We start from the raw sequence: 24,192 nt of genomic DNA, 5'->3' as shown, positions 1-24,192 counted from the left end.
CCAAAAGCGTAAATGAAATGTACACAGAGCATAAAATCCCTCTGAATGCGCTGATTTCAGGAAGGTGGGTAGGGAAAGACGACAAATTCTGTCTGGCAACGCACAAGTTGAGGTCCCATTTGAGAACGCACTGTCCTAAGCCAGCACGGACTTACACAAACTCGGTACTTGTTACTAGGATTAATTAAACATGTTATTTTCCCGCATTAGTGTTATAAAAAGACAATGGGAAGGAAATACGTGGGGATGAGAATGAGAATTCATACGAGTACTCCGAGAAGCAATGCTTTCAGTGGATGAATTAACAACACTTCCCGGGACAGGAGCAGACCTCTGGCGTCCACCCGCCTCCGACAGCCTCTTCCACGCACCCGATGGCATCGGGACTGCTCTGGGCTCCTGGTGCAAGCAGGAGGCCTGCCAGACCTCACACAGGTCCCTGCCCTGCTCCTGCAGCCCGCTGGGTCCCCCCCAGCCCTTCTGACCTGCAGCCTTGTGGCACAAAACCAGGCCACGGCACAGAGCTGCTCAGCTCCTCGATTTTAACCGGGTTTTGAACACACAACGCAAACTTGGGGCTGAAAGCGCCTTGTGGAGGCCACCACCGCACCTCCTCCTGCACCGCCCTCTCCCCCCGCTTCCTGCGCTACGCTTCCCCACGCATTTAACATGGCTCTTGCTGGGACCACGTCCCTGCATTTCCTAGCTCCTCTGCCGAGACGTGAAGCACGCAGGACCCTCGCACGCAGGCGAGAGGCAGGGCTCCTCGGCGGGAGGCCGCCATCCTCCCTCCCTCCCTCCCTGCCCAGCCGGCTCCCCCGCCGCCAGGCCGCTCTCGCCCCACGGAGCGGATACGGCTAAATGCGGCAAGCGGGCCGAGCGACCGCTCCATTCCCATGCTTCTTTTATTTACCCACTTCTATTTTAAAAAGCAGCATGTTCCCTTGGCCCCGGCGTGCCTCCCTCCCCCCGGAGCCCTGGGTTATGTGAACATGCGAGTGCCAAGCGGCGGAGGCGTGGTGGAGCTCCTGGCCCGCCGTGACATGCTCCTGACGTACTGTGTGGTCAAGGAGCCGGGACTGGGGGGCCTGAACGAGGGCCAAGCCTTGCACTTCAGCTTCCTGACCTGGCAGCCATTCAGAGAGACCCTGCTAAGTGCTATTTCCTAAATACACTAGCTTTTCATAACAATCTTACCACATTGCTTTCCTTTACAAGCTCTCTTAAAAGAGAACTGGACTCCTTCTGGTTAATCTACACAGACTGCATTTGGAAGCCATCAGAAACTGAACTCTAAACAAAACGTTATTAATGTGTTGTAATCTGCCCTCAATGTTCCAGATGAAAAGAAAATGTTTTATAGTTTTGGAGTATACATTTTAATTGCCTTTTAAGAGTGCATATACTTTTAGTGCTCTCTGTTATAAAACTGCAGTATCTGTTTCTTGATAACTGTTGAATGATCTCAGCTATTTTTATTAGGTTTTCTCCCCCACCCCGGTCCCCTTCCTTAAGCTACCACCACTGTAAGGCTTTTTCAGACCCTTTCTGATATTAGGCTGGCAAACAGTTTGAGCCTAAGATAAACTCCATTATAAACAACTTCTTTACAACATCCCCTCACTGTAAAAACACTTGGATCCAGAAAATTAGTTCTCTAAATGAACTTAGAATCCAGCTACTTTCGGTATAAATCGGATCCAAATAAAGGCTGAACCAAATTTTGCAGATTTTTGGCCCTTTCCTGCTTGTTCTTGTCGCCGTTAGGAATGCTTGGCTCAGGAGCCCTCCTGGAGCCGAGCTGAGCAGCAGTGGGGACACCAGCGCTGCTCCCCGACACCACGGCCAGGGCTGTGTCCTGTGCTGGGGATGATGCCAGACGCAGAGCAGCATCCCCCTGGCCAGCAAGAACCCGTGGGAGATGTAAGCCTCAAATTTCCCCTCGGGCAGTTTAAGCAGGTCTGGGAGGTTTTAAGGTGCTGCACAGCCTTACCTGCAAGCAGCCACTGCCCGGCGCAGTGAGGCCTTTCAGTGATCACAAAGCACCTGGCATGATTTCCAAATATCCCCTTATTAGGCAAGTATGTGATAAAAATAAATAGAAATCAAGGGTCAGAGAACCAACCACAGCTTTTGTTGTTCATTAAGTTGCAGTTTCAATCGATGATGGGAGTGCTTAAAAATACTCCGTTTCAGGAAAAATCAGGCATCTGGACATCACTGTTATTGTGTATGTATCAACAAATGTGCTGGGGAGGAATGGCTCTAGCCAGCCAGTTTTACATATGCGCTCCTTAAAATATCAAAACCTGCTCTCTTATTATCCCCCTCTTACACACCTTCAGTATTAATTGCAAGATAATTAACTTTCTCAACCCCCACATTAACTCTAACTCCTCCTGGGATGTCTCTCACACCTCCCTAATACCTTTTTGACTTGCAAGATGTTATTACTTGATACAATGCAGGCCAGGATATTTCTCAGTTGGAACTGTACTCCCTGCTTGGAGAACAACCACTTTGCAAAGTTTTCCTCTTATGCAATTAAAATATTTTAAATGGCAAAGCCCCTCTCTCACGTTGGATTGGGATTCACATGATGCAAGTAAACTACAGTTTATCACAGTTCTTTTAGTCCTTTTTATCTTCAAAATTATCAGCGCTTGCAATTTTTTATGTTGTTTTTAAAAATATTTTTCAGTATGCAGATGTGCTTGTGAAGATTAATGGACTGGGAACACTGAAATCTTGTATTAATCAACTACAGAGAAGGCAACTGTTAAGTAAAATTTTCCACAGTGCTGCACACATGAGTTTAACCAGCAACTGCACAGGCTGCGCAGAACATCCCTCGTCTCGGAGGATTTCTTCTGGGCCTTCTCTGAGGCAGTTTTAACTTTAGTTTTGCAGTGATATCAGTCATGGATGACTCTCGCTGCTAAGCTGTTCTCTCAACACTAAAAAAGTCACATTGTGAGGACCCTGTCTCATGTTTATCCCAGTCCCAGCTATTACAAACAGACAATTCACTCAATGGGGCAATCAATCTTTTGGCACGGTGATGGCAAGGTCCATCCCTTGTCAGAGGCTCACCTCTCCAAGCCTTCCTGAACTCCAGGACTGAACCCCAACGGGTGCTGGGCCACGGGTCCCACCCCCCAACAATCTGCAGTCGTCCCCCAGATCCTATTTCCACCCCCATTACTGGGGGAGGCACTTCCACTGCTTTAAACACAGATTACATCTTACAAGAAGTTTGTTGTCTGTAACAGGATGATGCAAAACGAACCACCCCAAAGCACTGACTGAAAGCCAGTGTGCGTGTATACATTTAATTAATGACTACGTTAATTACACCACTTTCATTACTAATTGGATCAGTTTGAACCTGCTACACATTGAGAGTTAACTCGGCAGACAAAATTGTTACTGTAATTACAAAAACAACTGCTTTCTTGAATTAAGTAATTCCACCAATTAAGTAATTCTGCCATGTGTAAAGCAAACCCTACCTTAGCCATTTGTGTATTTTTGACTCATTTTCAGCAACACGCTATTGCTCAGTGCTTATGTGTACAAAATCCAGCACCATTACTCACTGCAATCATTTCTGAGGGTGGATCCATTCACGCTGCTTGAAATAACTGAATGGAAGTGATGGGAAAACAAGTTCTGTGGAAAGGTCCTGATAAAAGGAACACTTAAGATTTCAAATGCTGCTTTGGGTATAAACTTTTGAGGTTTGTCAAGTCTGATTAGCAATCCTTGCTTCAAACATTTTTACTTGGGATTACTACAGAAAACAGAACTTCCCTCCAGCAGCACAAAATCTCCAACTGGCTCTGAATTTGCCAAAACCAGCATGAGTTGGACATCTCACAAGAAAACTTTGTTTGCACTGGTCATGTTAAATCTGTCTGTGAGGGCAATCAGTGGTGAATGATGAAGCTACTGGCCTGCAAACAGCTCTCTCCTCACCAACAGGTAATGCTGAGGTCAACAGAAATCACCAGAAGGAATGAATGTGAATAAATAAAACGGCAAACAATATCTTAGTTTCTATTTTTAGCTTCCTGAAGCAAATGGAAATTATATAATTATTTTGAAGTAAATAGACTTGTCAAAGAATTTGCTCTTGACAAGTTGCACGTTAATACTGATTGAACAGTTCCTGTAGGCAGCACTAGTCCTCAAGTGTTTTCTTCTAGAACGAAATTAAAGAGCTCTATGTGAAATAAAGAAAAACAGAAAATAGAGATTGATCTCTTTATCACTTAGTTCCATCTCTAGGGTCTTACTGCTATCACATCTGTAATACAAGATTTCATGTAAAATTCTGGAAGTCAAATAGAGTTCCACCTATTATTAAGAGGCAATCCCTACGTATAACACTGAGCATCAGACAGAAGCAGATAAATTACAGATCACTGCAGTTTGTAGAAAAGCACTGCTTGGGAAATAACCTTTTGAGCCACTGGAAAAATCCCGAGTTCAATCAACTTTATTTCCAGTATAAAAGCTATTTGATTTTTCCCATCAGAAATCAGATGAAGTAACTTAAGATTTGCCAGCGATGGGAATTCTTAACTTGTGGCATAAATAGAACCTCCTCATTATTTTCAGCTACGGCCATCTATATAAACATCCACTCTAAACACAATTCAGGGGAGAAAAAGCTGTATTACGTAGTTATCATGGGTACCTGATATTAAATTGAAATTTCCCCCCTTTTTATTAAAAAACCTACTTTAATTAAGCTTAGAACAACAACCAACCCACAAGAACCAACAGACTTGGCTCAAACTACAACTGTACGGTGAAATCTGATTTGAGCAAAGCCCAAACCATTTACGTCACTGTGAGCCCCAGAAAGCCACAGCAATTTCTCTCTGCTCATCAACTGTTACTGAGAAATTAAAATACAGATGAAAACCCAACTTTTTAGGTGGTTCTCATGCACTCAAGAAAAGCATTTCATGATGTATAATACTAATTAAAATTAAATAAATTCAAACACCTTGAACAGACTTATCCTTGTTACAAAGCATCCAGAAGATCAAAAGTAGCAACAGCCTTAGCGACAAAATAGTTCAGTATCTATTATTTCTTTTTTCCTAAATAGCCAGCATATTTGTGAAAGGTTTTATCTCTAGACCTCCATGATCAATTTAGAATAGTCATTACAGGAAACAGCCTCAGAGCGTGCGTAACAGGCAGGTTGTCTCCTGGTCTCCTGCAGCAGCACATCAGAGCGAGGGACAGCTTTTTGCCCTTGCATAATGGCAAATACAAATCATGCTTTATGAGAAATACTCTCTTTTCTTTCCCAGCTATACCTCTAACTGTCCAAAGAAATTTTACTGAGGACCTCCTCTAACTTTGACTCATACACCATGAACTTTCTTTCTCTGCAATTTAATCCACGTCATTTTAAGATGAAAATGAATATTCACAATTCATCCCGAATGCAAGAAAGAAACAGGGCAGGAACTGTAATTGTAAAATTAATTTTACAATTGTAATTTTGTAAAATTTGTAAAAAAAAAACAAACTGGCTCTTGCAGGGATGGTATGTTGCTCTCATTTATCCATGGCTCATTCCTGCTGACTTCTTTTTGGCAGCTGAAAATACATTCAGACCATCTGAGGACAGGTTCCAAAATTTTAGATCCCCTCTGTCAACAGCTAGGTGATCATCTCGTCTGCAATACCTAGATGGATTGGCTATCTTTCCTTTTCTGCTTTAGTATCAATGATTCTTGATGGGTATTCCAGGTACAACAGACATTTGTGTCTAGGTTGTAAACCTGGGTCTCTTAAATCAGGAAAGCACTATTTCAATCATCTCACTATGGCATAAGGTGAATCTATTCAATACAGGAAAAAAAACAACAAGGGCAGCAGATACAATAAATAAAGGATTCCTTCTGGCCAGAAACTAAATACTGTCATGCACCAGTCTAATCAGGACATCCCTACTTCCCAGTGGCACAGCTAAAAACTAAGCAAAAGGCAGATCACTGGGGGTGCACAGAGCAGGAGCCAGATTCCTTCCCACAACTGGGAGAAGAAACCCTTGATGCACACGGCAGGTAAGCACTAAAGGAGCCAAAATCCAAACATGTGCCTTCAGAAACCAGGCTTCGGTTCTTCCTTCTGCAGTGTTACCTCCTGCAGGCTCACTGGTTCCCAACAAAGCAGTCAAGAGCTCTACGGAAAGCTGTTGCTCAAAGTGCTGGGTGCAGCCAGGGGAGCTCTCTCCTGAGCCACGAGCACCCACCACAGGCTGTGAGCGCAGAGCCCGGGCGATGGGAGCTGGTACCTGCGGCACCTCCAGCCTTTCGTGGGCCCACGGCGCGCACACAGTGCTTCTTGAAACAGCTGCGGTTTAAAAGGTCACGGTGTAAAGCCATCCAATTAAAATAGTAATAAAAGAGTAAACATTAACTCACAATTTTTCCGTAGGTCTTTCTTATTTCCAGTTGGTATCATTTCTCCCAGAGTCGGCTGCACCTTACGAATCTGCAAGTTTATCTTGATTGAAAATCTTCAACCTCTCAGTTTTCAATGCAAGAAAACTCATGTCCTCCATTCCAAAATGCCCACACCTAGGCCTTAAAGCTCCCATGGCACCATGATACAGCAATTATCTATTACCCATATTATTACCACTACTGGGACAGAAGTACACTGCAACATGGTAAAGCTGTCCCAATAAAGGACGCTCACTTTTTCACACTTTAACAAACACCAAGTTTTTGTAGCATGCAAAGAAGATGTAGATAACCTCCTGGTATAGGCTGGCACACATTATCTAGCCCATGGGCTCTTGCAAACATTCTGGATAGTCTCAATTACTTTAGTTTCGATCATTTTTACCTAGCCAGGGTTTTCAGAAAATGCAAACACGAAATACTTTTTAAGGAGAAACCGAGATGAACCTATGCCGAAAAAACCCACTGGGCAGATCCCGGAGAACTCTAAGTTGGCCCTGCTCCATGGGAAGGAAGGCAGACATTGCTCTGTTCTTGATTAATGATAAGGATGCTTCGTTTAATTTTAGGGAAAGAACTTTCATTTTCTGATTGGCGACCAGATCTCTGTACTACATGACCAGGAAGCCAAAGTTCGGTTTTGCAAGTGGTTTATCAAAACCAAGCCACCTCTGTGGGATGACAGAGGGAAAACAAGCATGCAATGGTCAACAGCAGTTTGTTAAAATGCAACTTAACTTCTGTGTGCACATCCCGTGCCACCCACTCATCCCGAACCAGCCGCAGAAGCATGGCAATGGGGAAAGGCAACCTTGTAGACTAAAGGGCCTTTTAGGGAAAAGCTTGCTAATGGTTTGAAGCCAGCGTTGAAGGCAGCTTCCCAGCTCATCTGAGAGGAGAAAATCAGGCCAGCTCCGAGGACCATCTAGATCCTATACAGGAACAAGCTCCAAGAAAGGAAATACAAATGAAAACCCAGCAATACTGTCAAAAAGACAGCAGCAAGACACGGGAGATCAAACAACAAATTGCTTGCTGTGTTCTTGTTTCTTATCTCAGAGAAATCCTGGGGGATAACGCGTGTCCACTGCAAGTGCCACAGCAGGCATCTGCGTGCTGGCAAAGCTACTCCAGTTTGCCCCATGTCCTATAGAGCACAGACAGAGCTCTTTAATAGTGTTTATTGGCCTGGAATAGGACATCTAAGCAGAAACTGTAATATTTGGCACATAGTTCTATGTATTCAAAGAGTTAAGCTATGTCCTATAAAGATAAAAATCTCCACTTTTATTATTTTGTAAGGCTGCCTAACAAATGAGGATCCAGCTGTAATTGTAACATTCCAAGCTCTGAAGGCGCCAAGTTTTACTAACTATAATTTAACTGGTCCAGTTGATGCAGTCCAAATTCTTGTTTGGATAATCAGCCTTTGTTTAAATATGTACAAAAAAAAAAGCATAGGCCAGCATTAGCCTCTAGGCATGTCATGTGAGCTTATTACCCCGAAGCTTGCAGTAGCAGACACTCATGCACAAGAGGAGGATTATTTTGCTAGTATTACTGTTACGGTAACATATAATCAGACCTTCTTCCCCCTGACCCCCCCACTCTTTTTCTCCTCTTTTTTTTCTTCCCCTCCACAATTCACAAGTCTTCTTTCCAAGTTCAAATAAAGTTTAAAGGTGAAAAGGTCGAGAAAGTTTCATGACTGGCTGTTGAAAGAGGGAGAAATAACCAGGGTCTCCAAGTTTGCGTATACTAAAAGCTCAACAATTTTATATTTTGCTGCAATTCATAACTGTACAAATCCCTTTTGTTGGATCTGTTTGGACTGAAATTAAACACTTGTTAATAATTTATAACTTAATATAATTAGAAAATAATACTAACTGTCAAGCAACTATATTCAATACATAAAGCAACTTGAGTGGCTTATTAGCTTATTTGTCAAAGCAACAATTTCTATATATTTCAGCTCTTTTCTACTGGGAAGAGCAGTTAAAGAGCCACCCAGCTTGCTTGGAAATCATTTATCCACCAGCTGGGAGCAATTCCCAAATTGCCGCACCTCACCCACATCCAACTGATGCTGGCTCGCTTTGAAAGCAGCTGAAGGCTGCCTCGGGAGGTGCCTGAGCAGGACAGGAGGGGGACGGCTGCAGCACCGCACCGCTGCGCACACCGAGCCGCAGCCCACAGCAACGCACTGCACAGCGCTCGCTCCAGGTTTTGTGTCTGAGTGAAAGCAAATCGGTGTTTGGCCAACAAACGGGCTGTCAGAAGGAGCTGTTTAAGAAACAGAAAGCTCTTCGTGCCTTATATATGCCAGTAATGCGCTGTAAAAGGCTGCCTGCTGGTTCAGAAGGTGCTACCTCCTCCATTGCTAAATACAAACAAGAAATACTCTGTTGTTTTTTTTGTTTGTTTCTCTTTTTTTGTGTGTGTGTGTAGAGGGGTAGACTTTATTTATTTATTTATTTATTTATTTATTTATTTATTTATTTATTTTTCTAAGAAGTAAAACTGACTTCTAAAACGTCTCAGTTTCCAGTTCTCCAGGAAAGCAGAGAGTGCTGCTGCCTATGCTGGGCAATTTGGGTACTTGTATTTCCCAAGTACCAAAATGATAAAATATTCCCCAAATACAGTTCCCATAAATCATTAATGTTGTTGTAAGGAGTCTATTACGTTAAGGTGAAACAAAGCAAATTCAACTGAGTATGTTGAGCCAGAAGCTCACCTGCTCCACGTAATCTCACTACAATCACATCAATGTTCATCAGCTGAAGGATCTAGTCCATTCAAGATAAAGGTTGCTTCATAAATCTTCTTAACAACTGATAAGCTAACAGCTATGATCCTGTGACATCTACGATCACTTTTATGTTTTTAAAATCATTTTCCTGTACTTGTGGGCACCTATGCCAACTCTGTATTGTTGTTCCATATTAATGATGTCAGAAAATGTCAGATTTAAGTACACAAAACAAGGAAGTTCAGATTTAAAAATTAGTATCTGGTCTCAACTCAGCCAAGTCTGTCTAGATCCTGTGATAGTGTACATTAATTTCAAGTCTGTGATGCATGAACAACTTCCATTAGGTAGTGATCTGCTCACTTCTTTTCATCTATCTACCTGATTTCATTTCTAATTTTGCTTACTGAAAAATCTCTTGTCTTTTCATGCCTTTCAGCTCCTCCTCCTCCTCTTGTTTTTGTTTTTGTGTCCCACTGCCTGCAAACTGAAAGCTGGGCATGTCTGGTTATAGGGCAGCCCCCCCGAGCAGCTTCCAGGAATCACCTCTTTTCCTCTTTGCAGTTTCCCCTTCCTAAACCTACTCAGTTTTGTTGCCATATTTTGCTCGTATTTATTATCCATCTTTCTGAAACATTTCAAGGAAGGGGATTAAGACTTCACAAACTGTACATTACTAATCAGTATTTATTTAAAAAATAAAAAATGTTTCTCATGCCTGAGAAATCAAATGGTACCACTGAGGAACCAGAAGACGATGGCTTTCTCGATAATTAGTGTAGGCCTAATTCTTTGTCCTTTAATTCTTTAATCATTAGTTAAGTATGAAAGGTTTCCTTTTAAGTGAATCTTCTAAAACACATGGAAAAAGATATGAATCGATAAAATTGATCTATAACATATTTTTACTTGAGAAAGGATTACAGGATTGGATCTTAACATTATATACCTAAAGCCATTTCTTGTTCCACTGCCTTTATAGTTCCAAAAAAAATGTGCATTTTGGAGACAAAGGCCTTTATCCTTCTAAGTGCTGCAGATTTCATGCCAATCTCCCAATACGAAGCAGACTTCAGCCTTATACCCAAGAGAAATGGTCTCGGAAAGATTAGATTTTCCACCACAAAATAAAATCCTTGTGTGGTGAACCATACCAGCTTCAACGCTACCTTCCTCCTAAGTGCTTGCTCACCATGGAGGAACACAGCCATCCTATGTCCTCTGTTCCAGACTGGAAGTGGCTTCATCATTCCTCTGTGTTTGTGCCAGCCACTTTTTCCACATATAAAATTTCCAGAATTGTCACATGTATCTGAAACTAGGGAGGAATGGCAACCAGAACCTGTATATTTATCCATTTTTTTCCTTATTCTGTATAATTTTGCAGTACAGAAAATGGCACACATTCCTCTTACTGTACAAAATTCTTTCTCGTTATGGTGTTATATAGATAAGACTAGTATGAGTGATGATGAACAGAAGGAAAATACCTGGATGTAAAAGCTCTTTTAAGCCAGCAAGATGTTTTTTAGAGTTGCTCATCAAAGCTGTGTGCTTCTAATAGGATGTTACAAGGTACTAATTTGCTAAGAATCTAGCAGCTCAACAAAGAAGAGAGGAAACTTTCTTTAACTGTCCATTGGTAGGAAGGTATTTTATCAATCATCCCCACATTAGAAAACACAGATTTTCAGGGTATTTCAAAATCCTTTGCCAGTAATCAGGTAGGACATGCCAGGGAAGGAGAGAAATATAGACTTAATACAATGTAACTGCTGAGGATTAAATTTTAACACCACCAAAGCCACACAAAAAAGAATGAGTTCAAGAGTCAGAAGATTAAAACTGCATGTAGTCAGCTTGGGATTGGTATGCCACAGATGGAAACTTTCTTGACAACACAGTTTAAATTCTAGTTAGGATATACCGTGATTAAATATTTTTACAATTTTTGAGTACATCCCTTTTTTTCCTACTGGCTACTGTAACACAAAAGACATCTCTTGCAAACATCCACTAAAAAAGTGCAAGTAAAAGCCATTTAGGTTTCCAGCAAAGACATAAAAGCGAAACAGCTAATGGACAGCCAGGGTAGTCATTTCTGCAAAATCCATTAGTTACTAAAAGTTCTGGAGGGCTCAGTTTTTACAGTAAAACCTGTAAAAACTTGGTATCCAGTTTCTCTATTGGGACACTGAGGTGCGAAGATCCAAATGACGCTGGAACTGAATGTGTATATTTGAACCTTTTGAACTCCATCTGCCCTTCATAAATTACTTTACCACTAGCTTTAACACATTTCTAGCCTACTGTGCTGCAAAAATAAAGAATCATTAAAATAACTGAGAATGCAACTAACTTTGTAACACTTCCAGTGGAATTTGTCTTTGTTCTGAGAGATGCACACCTATAACGGAGCTGAAGAATAAGGAAAAAGCTTCCAGATCCCCCAGTGAAATAACATCTGTCTTCACGCTATTGGAAATGAAGCAGCAGAGCCCCCCTCCCCAAACTCAGAACCATTTAACGTAAATGAAAATTGCACCGTACAGAAAAAAGACAGTTGCTCCTTTCCATCTGGAAACGCTGTCAAATGGAAGCAAATTCCACAAAATTCCCAACTGATACAAGAACATAATTTTGCAGCTCGTGTGCTCAACACAAGCTAGCGGCAGGGCTCTGCCCGACCTGCCAGCACCGAACACATCTCCACGATTCTTCTGACAGCAGGACTAGGAGGTGATGGGGAGAGCCACAGAGGCGGCTTCCACAACACCACTTGCCTTGCATCTCTAGCCCCAGCCCCAGATGTCACACCTCACCCAGAAGATCCTGCAGGATCCCTCTGGCACCGAGGATCCTGTCGTGTCTCTGCGTGGGTGCAGATGACTTCTGGAGCTTCTCAAGCCCTTGGGGATCTGCTCTGCTCCTCTTCGTATGAGGCGGGCCATGGTTCTGTACCTAAAACCTGGGGCTGGGTATTTCACTAGCAGGTGAGAAGCAAACCTTCCCCTGAAGGCAGGTGAGGACACTGCTAATTTAATGGAACTCCTGTCCCAGACAAGAGCAGATTGCTCTTCCTGGACTGGACCAAGAGACCCAGTGGCTTCTAATCCACCGCAGCAAACAAACAAAAACTGCAGGATTTTAAGGCATCCCCATCGGACAACCTAAATTTTCCTGGAGGTGTGTAATTTACCTTGTTTTATATGCTAAAAAGTAGTATTAGGAGCATCATTGTCCTGACCCAGAACCGTGGGTTTGAACCTTGACTTCTGCAAAGGACTCTTGCCTTTCCCCTCTGCAACTCCAAAACTGAAAGTTATCATCAGGAGTGGCACAGAAAATAGGCCCTTGCACTTCTGATCACCTGTGCTGTGACAGCCCGGCCGTGTTTGGTGCTGTGTGGCCGCAGGGCAGCGTGGTGCTGAGCAGGCTGCCCCCGGCATGGCTCTCATCTCACCAGAGGCGCTGCAAGGAGGAGATTCGTGCCTTCTCTACAGGAAAGCGCTGAAATCGTTCACATTTTAAAAATGAATCCACCATAAAGACAACACCCCCAAAGATAAAATAAAAACTGCCTACAGCTGAAAGAAGAGCTCACTCGCATGGGAAGGCTGGGGGAGAGCCGAGCAGGGAACCCCGCTAACGCTGCCCCAGCTGCAGAAGCACGGCGTTACCGTCCTTCTGCTGGACATAACGCACACACACACAGGGAGCAGAGTTCTCGTCATTATTTTTGAGACTGTCAGCATGTTTGTAGACAGTCAATCATGGGGATTTAGGAGAAAAACTATGACTTTATTTGAAGTCCGGGAAGAATGGGAAGGCTGGCTCGCAAATGAGACAGCGCAGTGTCGTAAGCAAAACAATCTGCAAAAAAGATGTTGCTCTCCCCTGCACCTTCCCTGCCTGCAGAGAGAGCTCAGCAGTCAGAGCTGCGTGCCTGCCAAAGCCACTGCACAGGAACTCTTCAGCTCCAGTCCTGCTTTCCTAAGGACTTTCTTTGCGTTCAGAAAAATCACCTCGTTTTGTTTCAATCTCAGGTTTCTCGCTTATAAAAGAGGGAACCACCCATCTTCCTCTCAGAGGAAAGCTACGAGAAATAATTGATGTCTTAATGTGTTTTCAAAGAGGTCAAATAGTACAAAAATACTGACTGCTTTTCTCTTTGGATCAAAACGTTATCGTACTGTATCTGGACTCTGTATTTCAATTTCTTTTTAAAATATCTTGCTAAGCAGCGGAGGGACACAGTAGCTGCCATTTACAGGTCACCTCAGGTCTCCTGAGCTAAATACGCCCTGGGGTTTTAGCAAGACACAGGAATTCCGAAAGCTAAGCTGCCCCTAGCACATAAAATGCCTCTGATTCACAGAATGACACAAATGTACAAGAAAAAAAGGATCTCTGATTATTTTTTGTAATGGATGGCTTTTAGATGGGCAGAATACACTTACGCATTTCTTTAACCACCAAACAGCAAGTGATTTTTAACAATGGGCTTGTGTGAAGTGCTACTTGCGTATCAAAAAGACTCGGAAAAAGAATTTCAGGGGTTGAGCTCTCACTGCGTTTTAAGTCCCGAACAAAGCCCAAGATGCTGTAGCTGCACAAGCCTGGGCTCTTTCATATTGTGGGAAGGCAGCCTGGCGGAGCTGCCTGCGCTCTGGAACACAATGCTGCCGCAACTTCTTACTACTTCAGACTACTAAAGTCATATGAAATCATTTGAATAAAATAAAACTCTCATTGCTTCCCGCAGGGAGGGAGCAGGAGAGCTGCTGCTCCATCTCCGGCTCAAGAGTGGACTCGCAAAGCACCAGAAGTGCAAGTGCTCACTCTGACTATGCTGCATGTATTTTTCTGCCTCTAAATCAGGCTGGGTCAAACTAGACCTGCCTGAGTTTCTTCCACCTTTGCAGTGTATGAAGGAAGAACCCAAAGATTTGTAGCTTTGCATTGCCTTTCCCAAGCTTAGATGGTTTTGCTTTCCTTGCTCCCCAGCTCAAAAACAAACTGTCACTTACAGACCTCCACAGTTTGCAAGAGACCTTTGTGAGGATCACTTTGGAAGGTGGTACCACATTTCAGCCAGAGGGAGGCAGGTATAAGCCTTTAACAACGCCCAACAACCAGAGTGGTCGTCAATATTTGTTTAAATGCATCTCCAAATTAACTTGGAGGGTTTCAAACCACTCAAGTATCCCACTGTCATACACAGGATCTGCAGTCACTACAGCTCATAAGCTGAAAAGTTCCTCACTTTCTGATATGAAACAAATAATAGCCAAGAAACCAACCCAAGTCATACCTACAGCACCCCCCGACCCAAATACACAAAATTTAGCAATTTCAGAAATCAACGGCACGCAGAGCCAAGTTTTTATCGCTCAGAACTCTTTGGTTCTGGAACTGCAAGCAGCAGCAATAGGTAAACACGGGCTGAGCTCATCCAAGAGCTGCGGTTTCATCTGCCGGGCACCTCACAGAACAGCAGAGATCAGCCCTGCCTGATGCAAGCCTGAAGTCATAACATTACATAATGCGTAACAAAATGGGAAATTACAGGAAGGCAAATCTAAGGCTTTTAGGAGCCCGGTGATATTCCAGCACACACTGCACATACAAAAAAGGTAGCATAAATTAATTATTTATTTTTTCTCTTATGCCATTTTTTAAAATATATTTTGTTTCACTAGTTGATAACCTTAGAGACAAAAAACCCATGCTGCTGGTGAAGTAGGAGCTCACACCAACAGAGTAAGGTTTTTAGATGAAACAAGAAGCTGATTACACATGCACCAAGTATACCAGTCACTAAGCGTTTCTGGATTGCAGGGATAAGATACTCTCTTTGCTTATTACTGCCTTCTTGATCCAAAGAGATTTAAGCAACTGTTTTCAATTAGATGTTTTTAAGCTAGTAAAACTACATCCATAAAGACATATTTATAGAACAACTTAAAACTAGAAGAATTAAAATGACTACAAAACTGATGAATTCCATTCCCCCATCCCCCAGAATCATTTACTGACCATTAACGAGCAAAAAGCACTGCAATTTTAAGAATTAATCCGCTGTCGCAAAATTAAATCAGATACACTAGTAGGGATAATGACAAACTGGTGGCTCCAGCGTTGTCAGTTTGCGGGTGATACAAGTTCAAGTCGTCTGTGCTAGTGGCCACTCTGTTGGAACAAACATGAACATAAAAGGTAACATTAACAGTGCAGCAGCACCAACTGGAATCAATTCTGTCACTGAGGACACAGGCTTGTAAAAAGTGGCAGAGGGTAAGCACTGCATTTTCTAAATTATCTGACTGGTTCCAAGACTGCCGGACCTCCGTGCACGGGAACAAAGGAAGACAAAGAGAGGAAAGCGAACAAGAGAGAGACGATCTCCTTCCCTTCCCTCTGAATTCCTGAGCACAAGAGTCCAGCAGTGTGGCTTTGCCACACATGACCGCTTTCATCTCCGATAACCTATGATGAATGTTCTGAGATTTACAGAAACAAAACTGAGCTTTGATAAGTTTTCATCTGACAGTGGCTTAAACGAAATGTGCCCCCAGACCTCTGCAGCATGTGATCGTGGATATTTCCAGGAGGAGGCTCCCACGGGAGCTGGAGCAGTGACGGGGAGCGGGGCACAGGCTGCTCGCACCCTCTCCTCACCTGTCAGAGCCGAAGCACAGCAGGCAAGTCCCTGCCACCTCCCGGCTCTGTTCTCCACCTGGCTGCCCCACGTGGAGGGGTAGGGGGCAAGGAGAGCCGCAGAGCAGCCAGGGGAGCCGGGGCAGCCTGCAGCCACCTCCCAGCCGTGTCTCCTCTGGCTGCAAAACCCAGCTGAGGAAGCTGGAGTCCAGCCGGCATCCTCAATTTCATCTCCCCTACGCGTTTCTACAAGCCCAATTTGCTCCTATCTAAGCACATCATCACGGAAACGCTTACAAATACGTGAACAGTGGACTGACTTTCAGATCCAAATACCTCATTTTAACATACATATTTTATACATTTCATACCCAGCAGGATCAGGCCATAAATACAAATGGGTATCACAAAGCTGGAACCGCGTCTCGCCGCCTTCTGCCCCTGCTTTCTGCCCCCGAGATGCCCTGGGTCAGCCCGTGGCTGAGGCACGAGGCCTGGCAGGGAAGCGAGAGGCACATTTGCTTTTCTGTTTTTTTAATTAGGGCCCCGCGGATCACATTTGCTTCATGTGCTGAAGAAGCACAGGCTATGTAAGGAAATTTTAGAAATTATTTTAAGTGAATTAACTTCAGAGTTACAGGGTCTCGTTTAAGGGAAGTTCTTCAACCCTGAAGCAAGGACGCGCTGGTTTTTGGCTTTCCAGTACCTGTGCCCAGACACGCAGGACAAAAATACATTTGTTTTACATCTGTGTCCTGCACGTCGTGGCAGAGAAGCAGGAGGCAGGAGCTGGAAGCTGAAACCTTCCTGCCAAGCCCGAGACTCAGGCAGCGTGGCCAGTGTCCGCAGCCTGGCACAACCGGAGCTTGGAGAGGGACGATGCTGGGTACCACTGACTGGAGGAAGCCTGGGTACTGCCCCTCTTCAGGTTTTGACCTTAACGTGTTAAGAAAAAAAGGTTGAAAATATTTTTGTTAAGGGGAAACTCGGTCACGGCAAGGCTGCTCGAGAGCCTTTCTTCCCACAGGTGTCTTTCTGCATGGCAGAGGATGGCTCCTGTAAGCCAACGTTACAGGACAAAGCCAAAAGCAAAGCTTCATACAATTATATCCAAATTGGCAGAACAAACCCATAAAACAGAGGCGAACATAAAAGCAAGTCAAATAACACGAACGGTGAAGCACTAAACAATTTTGCCTAAGGCGCAACGCTAATGCAAGAGGAACTTCAAAGCATCAACTGAACCAACAGAGGTGACAAACAACGCGCGCAGGAACAGGCTCGGAGCAGCACTTGCTCCTGCTTCATCCCTGCATCGCCATCAAACCCCATAGAGAGAATTCCCAGAGCGCTGCCATCACCCCGCAATGCAGCACGGGGAGGGGACAGGGACAGGGACAGGGACAGGGACGGGACACGGGCACCAAGGGAGCAGCACAGCAGCCTGTTCCCAGCTCGGAGGCTGCAGACACACCAGGCACACCCAGCCTCAAGGGGAACTCTGCTCCCAGGTCCTTGAGGAGCAGGCAGGGATCCATCCAAGCCGGGGGCAGTACAGGCTGTCCAGGGACACGAGGTTTGAAGGGCAGAAAGCTTCAGTTTAAGCTAGGGGTGACTGGAAAGCTCTCCCCCTTGAAATACGGCGTCAGACAAACACTGCTGGTCCTGTGGCTGCACACAGGAGCCTCAGCAATGACTGTTTGGGTAACACCTTCTGGCATTTAACACAGATAAGTTCCGCTCTTGATCATATGATACTTTAAAATGCGTTTTTTTATCATTTTATATATTTTTATATATTTATATACATTTACACAAGTATATAAATTAGATTACAGCATTTTGGCTGCAAGTTTCTTCAAATAAACGAGGCTGTGGCATTCTGCTAAGGGAAGCCCACCACATCAGAAGCTTTATCCTTCCCCCCCTTTTTTTTACCCTAATTGTAACATATAACGAACCTCTTCCCCAGTAAGCTGACTCAGGGAAAAGCCCCTGTGAAAGACATGAGCTACTGATGAATTATTTTTATTAATTAAGTTACAGAAACAAAAACCACAGGAGTGGTTTTCAGTGCTGCAGCTCACAGCAGAAGCCACAAGCTGAAGGCAGGAGGGAGCGTGAAGTCAGAGCTCCTCTGCTCCGTTTATCTGGGGGACGAAATTCCGGGAATACGGGAGTTTTCCCTTTCCCCTAGCCTACAGACTTCGTCCTCTGAACAGCTGCTGTGGACTTAATAGAACACCGCAAAAGCCACTGCCTTTGCTGCATTAAATTTAAAAAGAAATAAGGGGTGTTAAGCAGCAGCAGCTTTGTAATGCTCTGCTATGTAAGCACTTCAGCTTGCCATCGGCTTTGCTGAAAGCACAGCAGATGAAGAATAGAGCGAAGAAACACATTTAACCTCGGCAAGTTTAAAAGACCCTCAGACTTTCCTTTTTAAGTTTTACTAGCCATGAGATTCGAGTTTTAATCCGCACTGCGGGTTTCAGCCCGAGGACCCTGCGCGTGGCCAGCCCTGGCACAGCCACGCACGAACGGCGGCGACAGCTCCCATGGCACGGCCCCGCGCTGTGCTGCGCTGTGGGGGCATGCTCCCATCCCGGGAAACCACGCCACACACCGTGGGGTTGCTGTGCTGGGGATTTCTTCCTAGAAGCATGCAGTAGATGGAGCAATTCATAAGATTTCCGTAACACTTCTCTTATTTAAGCCACAATCCTCCTTGAGCAGAGGTGCTTTTTACTCTGATCCCGATTTCCAGCCTGCCCCTTGCTCTGGCCATTGGCTCTGCTGTTTGCCCACTCGGCTGGGCAGGTCTTTTTTTACCCAAACTTGCTTGCCTTTTATGGCAAGAACTAAAATATCTTAAACGTGCACACGCAAGGGAAGCTTATTCACACAGCTAGGGCGTGCTTTTTCATGCCGTGCTGGTGGTGGTAAAGTTTAACTTTTGTTAAAGAGGATGGGAAGAAAAGAAAACAGGAAAATGGGTATTTTTCTTACAGCCTCGATTTCAAGTGTATATATTTAAGGTAAAATTTTCTTTTTGTGGGGGCTTTCGGATATCACAGTCCCACTTTTGGGGGACTGTAATATCTTTCAGTGTGTTTTGCACCAAGAATGCAAAAAGAAACTCTTCTTCTGAAGAACTCATGGAAACTGGTAAATTCAAGACACAAGCCCTCATTGAAAACCTATAATTTTTTAATTAAATTTACATGTCAGTGGATCTTTTGAGCTTCATCTGTATGTTTTTTATAATGTATGTTTCCAATGCTCTTTCCCATGGGTATTAAGCTCTGCTTCTACACTGGGATTACTCAACTTGAAGTGTGATAAAGGGCACATTATAGTTATATTAAGCAAAACAGGGAGGAGAAAGCTTTTCCATAGTCCAAAGAAAGCTGTGCTCAGAGCCTCATTTCTGGTAACAAGCAGAGCAAAGCAAGCAGTCAGCTAGAAACTGCTGCTATCAAATTAACGCTTTGTCTTGAAGAACAGTGGTGTGTTTTGCTGTTTTTTTTTTTTAATCCTTTTTTGTTTATTTTCTGCTAGGGAAAAAAAAAAAAGGGTCATTTTCATCAAAATGATCAACTCTAGGATGTCATCAGAAACATGTTGTGAGCAAGAAAATAGAGGAGCGAGCTCTTTGTGCCGTACAGCAGTGCAAGCAGCTGTCGGATTCCTCTTTGCAGGAGCAGAGGAGGGGTTTCCGAACACAGCTGGGTTACCGGCTCCTGCCGCTGCTCTTCCCAGCGGTTTCACAACCATGTTGTTATTCCTCGCAGCTCACACGAAGGATGTAGGAACTTGCTTAACTTGTACAGTCTCCACAGTGCCCGGCCCAAATAAGAAGTGCTTGTCAACAGCGCTGCAGCCACATAAACAAGCGGCAGCTGGATGGGAAAGGAGGGCATGTCAGCTCCGAGCGCCAGAAAAGGTTTTTCGCGGCAGCTATTTGCAACCCTCCAAGGAGCTACAGAGGCTGCCCATTAAAACCCTGTTAAAACACTTCTGATGTTGTCAGCAGTGGAGAGCTGAAATAGCACAGTGATCACTGAGATGCTATCTGCCTCAAGCAGTTCAGTGGTACTGTCAATAATATGAGCAGGAAGGTACAAGATGAGCAACAACCTAATTCCTACATCAAAATTTTATAAACTCCCTGAGCTGGTAAACACTAGAGATGTGGGCAAACACAGGACGGCCAAGAAACCACCCAGAAAAGATGACCTTTGGTCTGGAATCTCTCCCAAAAGCTTTGAACCTTTAGGTTAATTTACCCTTGGAAGGCAACAAAGTGCAGAGGCAATGAGAAAGCAGGAGGAATGGCCAGGGCTCCCCAGCCAAATGCTCGTAAGCTGCTTCCCAGCCTTGCACAAAGTGACAAGCCTGCATCTCGAAGCCATAAACTGCACCATGTTTTTTCGTATAAAAACTTCCAAATCCCATGCGCAGCTTTTTTGTTTCGAGAGGAGTTGCTGCTTCTCCTCCAGCAGGGGTGCCCTGCCTGGAAGCAGGGCTGCTGATGGGCCAGGGCCCCAGCGCTGGGAGCAGAGACAGCAGCACCACTCACTTCTCCGCTGCCCTGTGCTCGTGAGTAAGAACTGCTCACAGTGAGTAATGGTGAGAGAAACAGGGCCAAGGTGAAGAGTTATTTATAATACAGTAGCCAATGAGTAAGTGCTTAGCTATGAATTTACTGCTCTGGCTACAATTTCATGAGAAAACGAACAGAGCCAGCTTTTGGTATTCCAGTTTTAAAAGCTATACACCCACTAAAAACTAGTAAAAATAATTTGGGAAGGATTGGGGGAGCTATTTATAGAAGCAACTAGGACAGAAATCACGTGCATCTCAGCTAAATGCAAGATAATCATGGATGCTTTAGTTTCTTAGTCCTCAGAATTGCTAGGGAAGTTGGTGAAACTCTGAGACTGATCGTCTTAAACCAGTATCAGATGCTCCCCCATCTTTATGCAATAATTATCCACTGCAGAGAGCCAAAAGACGGAGCTCGCTGGAAATGAAGCAAAGAATTAGACCGTCATCTGTTCAGCAGTCCTGGGTTTGGAGGTCAGGATATCCATCTACTTTTTAATACGAAGTGACTGTGCTAGCTGTCTGACAGAACAAGGCTCTGTCAGGTGTACCCCGGATCTGCAGAAGATCCAGCAGGCAGAGAATAATTAAAAATTGTTTCAATCAGCCCAGATGGAGGCAAAGGTTATTTCTAGAAATGCATTACTTTCACCCGAAGTAGTAATAATATATTGGGGCATATAAAAAAATCTGACTAGAACAATAGGACAGCACGATCAAGCTCACCCCTTCCGAATTTCCCACTCAGAAGCTATCATTTCCCAGCTCGCCCTGCAGAATACCTGGCCTTTCTCCAGCCCCCACATTACAGGTCATGACTTACTGGTGCAACTTTGGCTTCTGCTGAGGACCCGCGTATTGACTGCAGCTTGGATGGCATGACACAGCAAGAGACTCCGGCTCGCCATCGTGTATTTGAAGGCTTGTTATAGAAAATGACTATTTCTACTTCAGCCAGCCTTTCACCCCGCAAGGACAAATGGCTCAGAATCATTTGTGATAGAAGCGGACACTTGGAAAATCAGAAATAATTCTACAGGACCGCAATTTATTTCTGAATTGTCAAAACAGAAAGGATGATTTCTTAGGAAATTTTTTTAAACCAGCTGCTAGTTTTACTGCGTATTGTGCTTCCAGTTTGGAGAGTCCAGGGGGTATATTTTCACCTTGACATATGAAGAGCTGTACACGAAACTATGCTCTTCAATTTTTCTTCAGGGACTTGCTGTTAGCCACATTATTTCAGTGCTGCTGAGCTCCTCGCAGCTGGCCTAACTTCCCCTGATAGACAATCGGAGGCACCCAGCTCAGGGAGAGCATCTGAAAGCCTAATTAGGCACTCCTGCAAAGCCTGAGTGCCCGTGCACTGCGATGTGCCTTCTGATTGTAGAAAGCTGTCTTTGCCCCCTCCTTATCTAAAGAAAAGTTAAGAGCAATTCAGAGTCAGAAAGAAGGAATAGAGGCTCAGGACAGTCTTACTTGCTTGGGTCTCACGAGCCTGAAGTTAAATCCCTGCCTTTGCACAACGTTTCCTTTCTTTTATTAGTTAAATATTGTAGCAGAATAATAGAAGAATAAAACTATAACAATTTGAGACGAGTGTAACTTTTACAAGAGTCAGGTATCCCTTACAACCCAGCCAGTCAATAACCCGGCACAAATTAACTCTGGCAAATAATAGGTGTGCTGACCCTAAATTCATGAGGCAATAAAACCTACCAACAGCCCGGTGCTTTTAAATACTCAGGCACTTCTCACAGACAATATCGTTTTTGTTTGTGAGCAAGAAGATCATTAATTAGGAAAGCTTTTAAAAAAGTTTTTAGTGTCATTAGCAAATGCTAATAGCAAAATAAATTGACTTACAACATCTGACACCACGTTCGGAAGAAGAAAGGCATAAAAAAACCCCGAAGCTGTCTAACCAGTACATGGCCCGAGGACTGTGCCCCACAGGCCCACTTCCCCGCAGACCTCCATAACCACAAGAACAAAATTAAATTTCCTCCCTTTCTTATTTCATTTTGTGTTAGAGATGCATTGCTGCGAATGCAGATCTGTCGTACGGTGGAGTCGCAGCAATATGATTTGAACCAACCACGTTCATCTCTTCAGCTCCACAACAGGGAAAATAGGCTCAAAACCACCAAGCAGCAAGCCGCTCTTCCAAACCTGTTTTCCTTCTGAGACCTGGTTAACAACAGCGGAGCTCAGGGGAAGTTATTCCTCAAAAGCTGTCCTATGGTAGGCTCTACTCTGAATTCCTCTTTCTTTAGGGAAAACGCATTTTCTGGTGATTTTGAGAGTCTTTGAAAACACAGCTTTTTAAAATCACACCATGAAGAAGTGGCTCAAAATATTTTACAGCTTCTGAAGGAAACTCTCTCTGCCCTTCCCCTGGAATGCCTGCTAGGAGACACCGCAATTAGCCCGGCAAAAAATCATTACGTACTAAGGAGTGCATATAATGAAATTGTCAACCAGCTACAGGATTATGAAATATTTATATCTCCCTCATATTAAAATAATTCAGTAAAAGTCACGCAGCACAGCAAAAGCCATGGCACGTTACTGAGAGGGAGTCGGGACAGGTTCAGTGCAGAGCTCTCACAACCAGTGGCAACAAGAGCAGGCTGTGAGCAAGGTGTTTGTATGGCCATAAAACCAGGCAGTGACAGAGCAGCATTTTCTGGTTTTTAGAAAGAAAGAAAATGTAGAAATTTAAAATTTAAAAAGGAAGCTATACAGAAACTAAGATGAAATATTAATAACGTGTATCAAATTTGGGGAAACGAACTGAGACAATTAAAATGCACTTGTAACTGTAACTGCTCGGTAAATCAAATCCATGTTCTTGGGTGGATCGCCTAATTTCAGCGAAGATGTACTTTCCTCTTAGCATTCGCTTCAAGCTTTCCTTCTATGAGAAGTCAAGTAATTAACTTGCCAGGGGAAGAAATTTTCCTCTTCAATACCTTTACATTTGTGTAAAGCAAAATTACACAAAATGCTGATGTAAGCCCCAAAGGGAACAGGCTCTGGCTGCAGAGCACGCACTCGCCGAGACCACCTTAAATCCGCCCCCGTGCTGCCGCCTGGCTCCAGAGCTGGATGCCCCCGCGCTGCAGCAGGGCCCAGCGCCTGCCTGCTGGGATGAAGTTTATTCACAGGAAATATGAAGAGAAAATTCACGCTCAGCTGCTTAATGAGAACTGACATTGCATCTCCAGAGAGAGAGAAACTTTGGATGTCAGGCAGGTTAGCATAGGGCAAGCAGACGGTCAATAAAATATTCAATAAAGTACTCTGATATGATAGATCTAATACTGTGGAAAAAGCCAGAAGTCCTTTTTTTGATAAGAAAACAAGTTTAAAACGGTGGTTAAAATGGTCTATACAATATTAACCTCCTAAAACTTGAAGATAATTGCCACTGGTTTTTGAAAAGGTGGAAACAAATGAAAGGCTCCCACAAGGCAAGATCTGCTTTTGCAGACCTGCAGAGCAGGTAGTTTCACACAAGTATGCCTACTGGTTTTTATAAAATCTCTCCAAAAACCATTTAACAATTAATTAAAAATAATAATTAATAAAAGAGCCTGTACTGATTGCACTAAACACACAGAGCTGAGGGATCCCAGCCTGGCTCCTCAGGCTGCACACTTGGGACTGGGGCTG

At 43.9% G+C, this 24,192-nt stretch overlaps 1 protein-coding gene across 14 annotated transcripts in view; it reads right to left on the bottom strand.

Annotated features, from left to right (window-relative positions):
• The window catches only part of BCAS3 (BCAS3 microtubule associated cell migration factor), a 353,580-nt gene that overhangs the window by 94,170 nt on the left and 235,218 nt on the right, over window positions 1-24,192 (bottom strand). The window contains exon 23 of one of the 14 annotated variants that reach the window (XM_072026242.1): window positions 14,893-15,441. The exons of 12 other annotated variants lie outside the window; for them this stretch is intronic. In XM_072026242.1, the coding sequence (XP_071882343.1) occupies window positions 15,416-15,441 (26 nt within the window). In that variant the 3' untranslated portion in view covers window positions 14,893-15,415. Of the gene's footprint in view, window positions 1-14,892; window positions 15,442-24,192 lie in introns of those variants that run through there. One more of the 14 variants, XM_038165982.2, reaches the window with a different exon arrangement.

The sequence above is a fragment of the Anas platyrhynchos genome, chromosome 20 (genome assembly GCF_047663525.1).
Source record: "Anas platyrhynchos isolate ZD024472 breed Pekin duck chromosome 20, IASCAAS_PekinDuck_T2T, whole genome shotgun sequence".
NCBI lineage: Eukaryota > Metazoa > Chordata > Aves > Anseriformes > Anatidae > Anas > Anas platyrhynchos.
The sequence above is the reverse complement of the archived record's forward strand: the minus strand, read 5'-3'. Positions and strand labels throughout refer to the sequence as shown.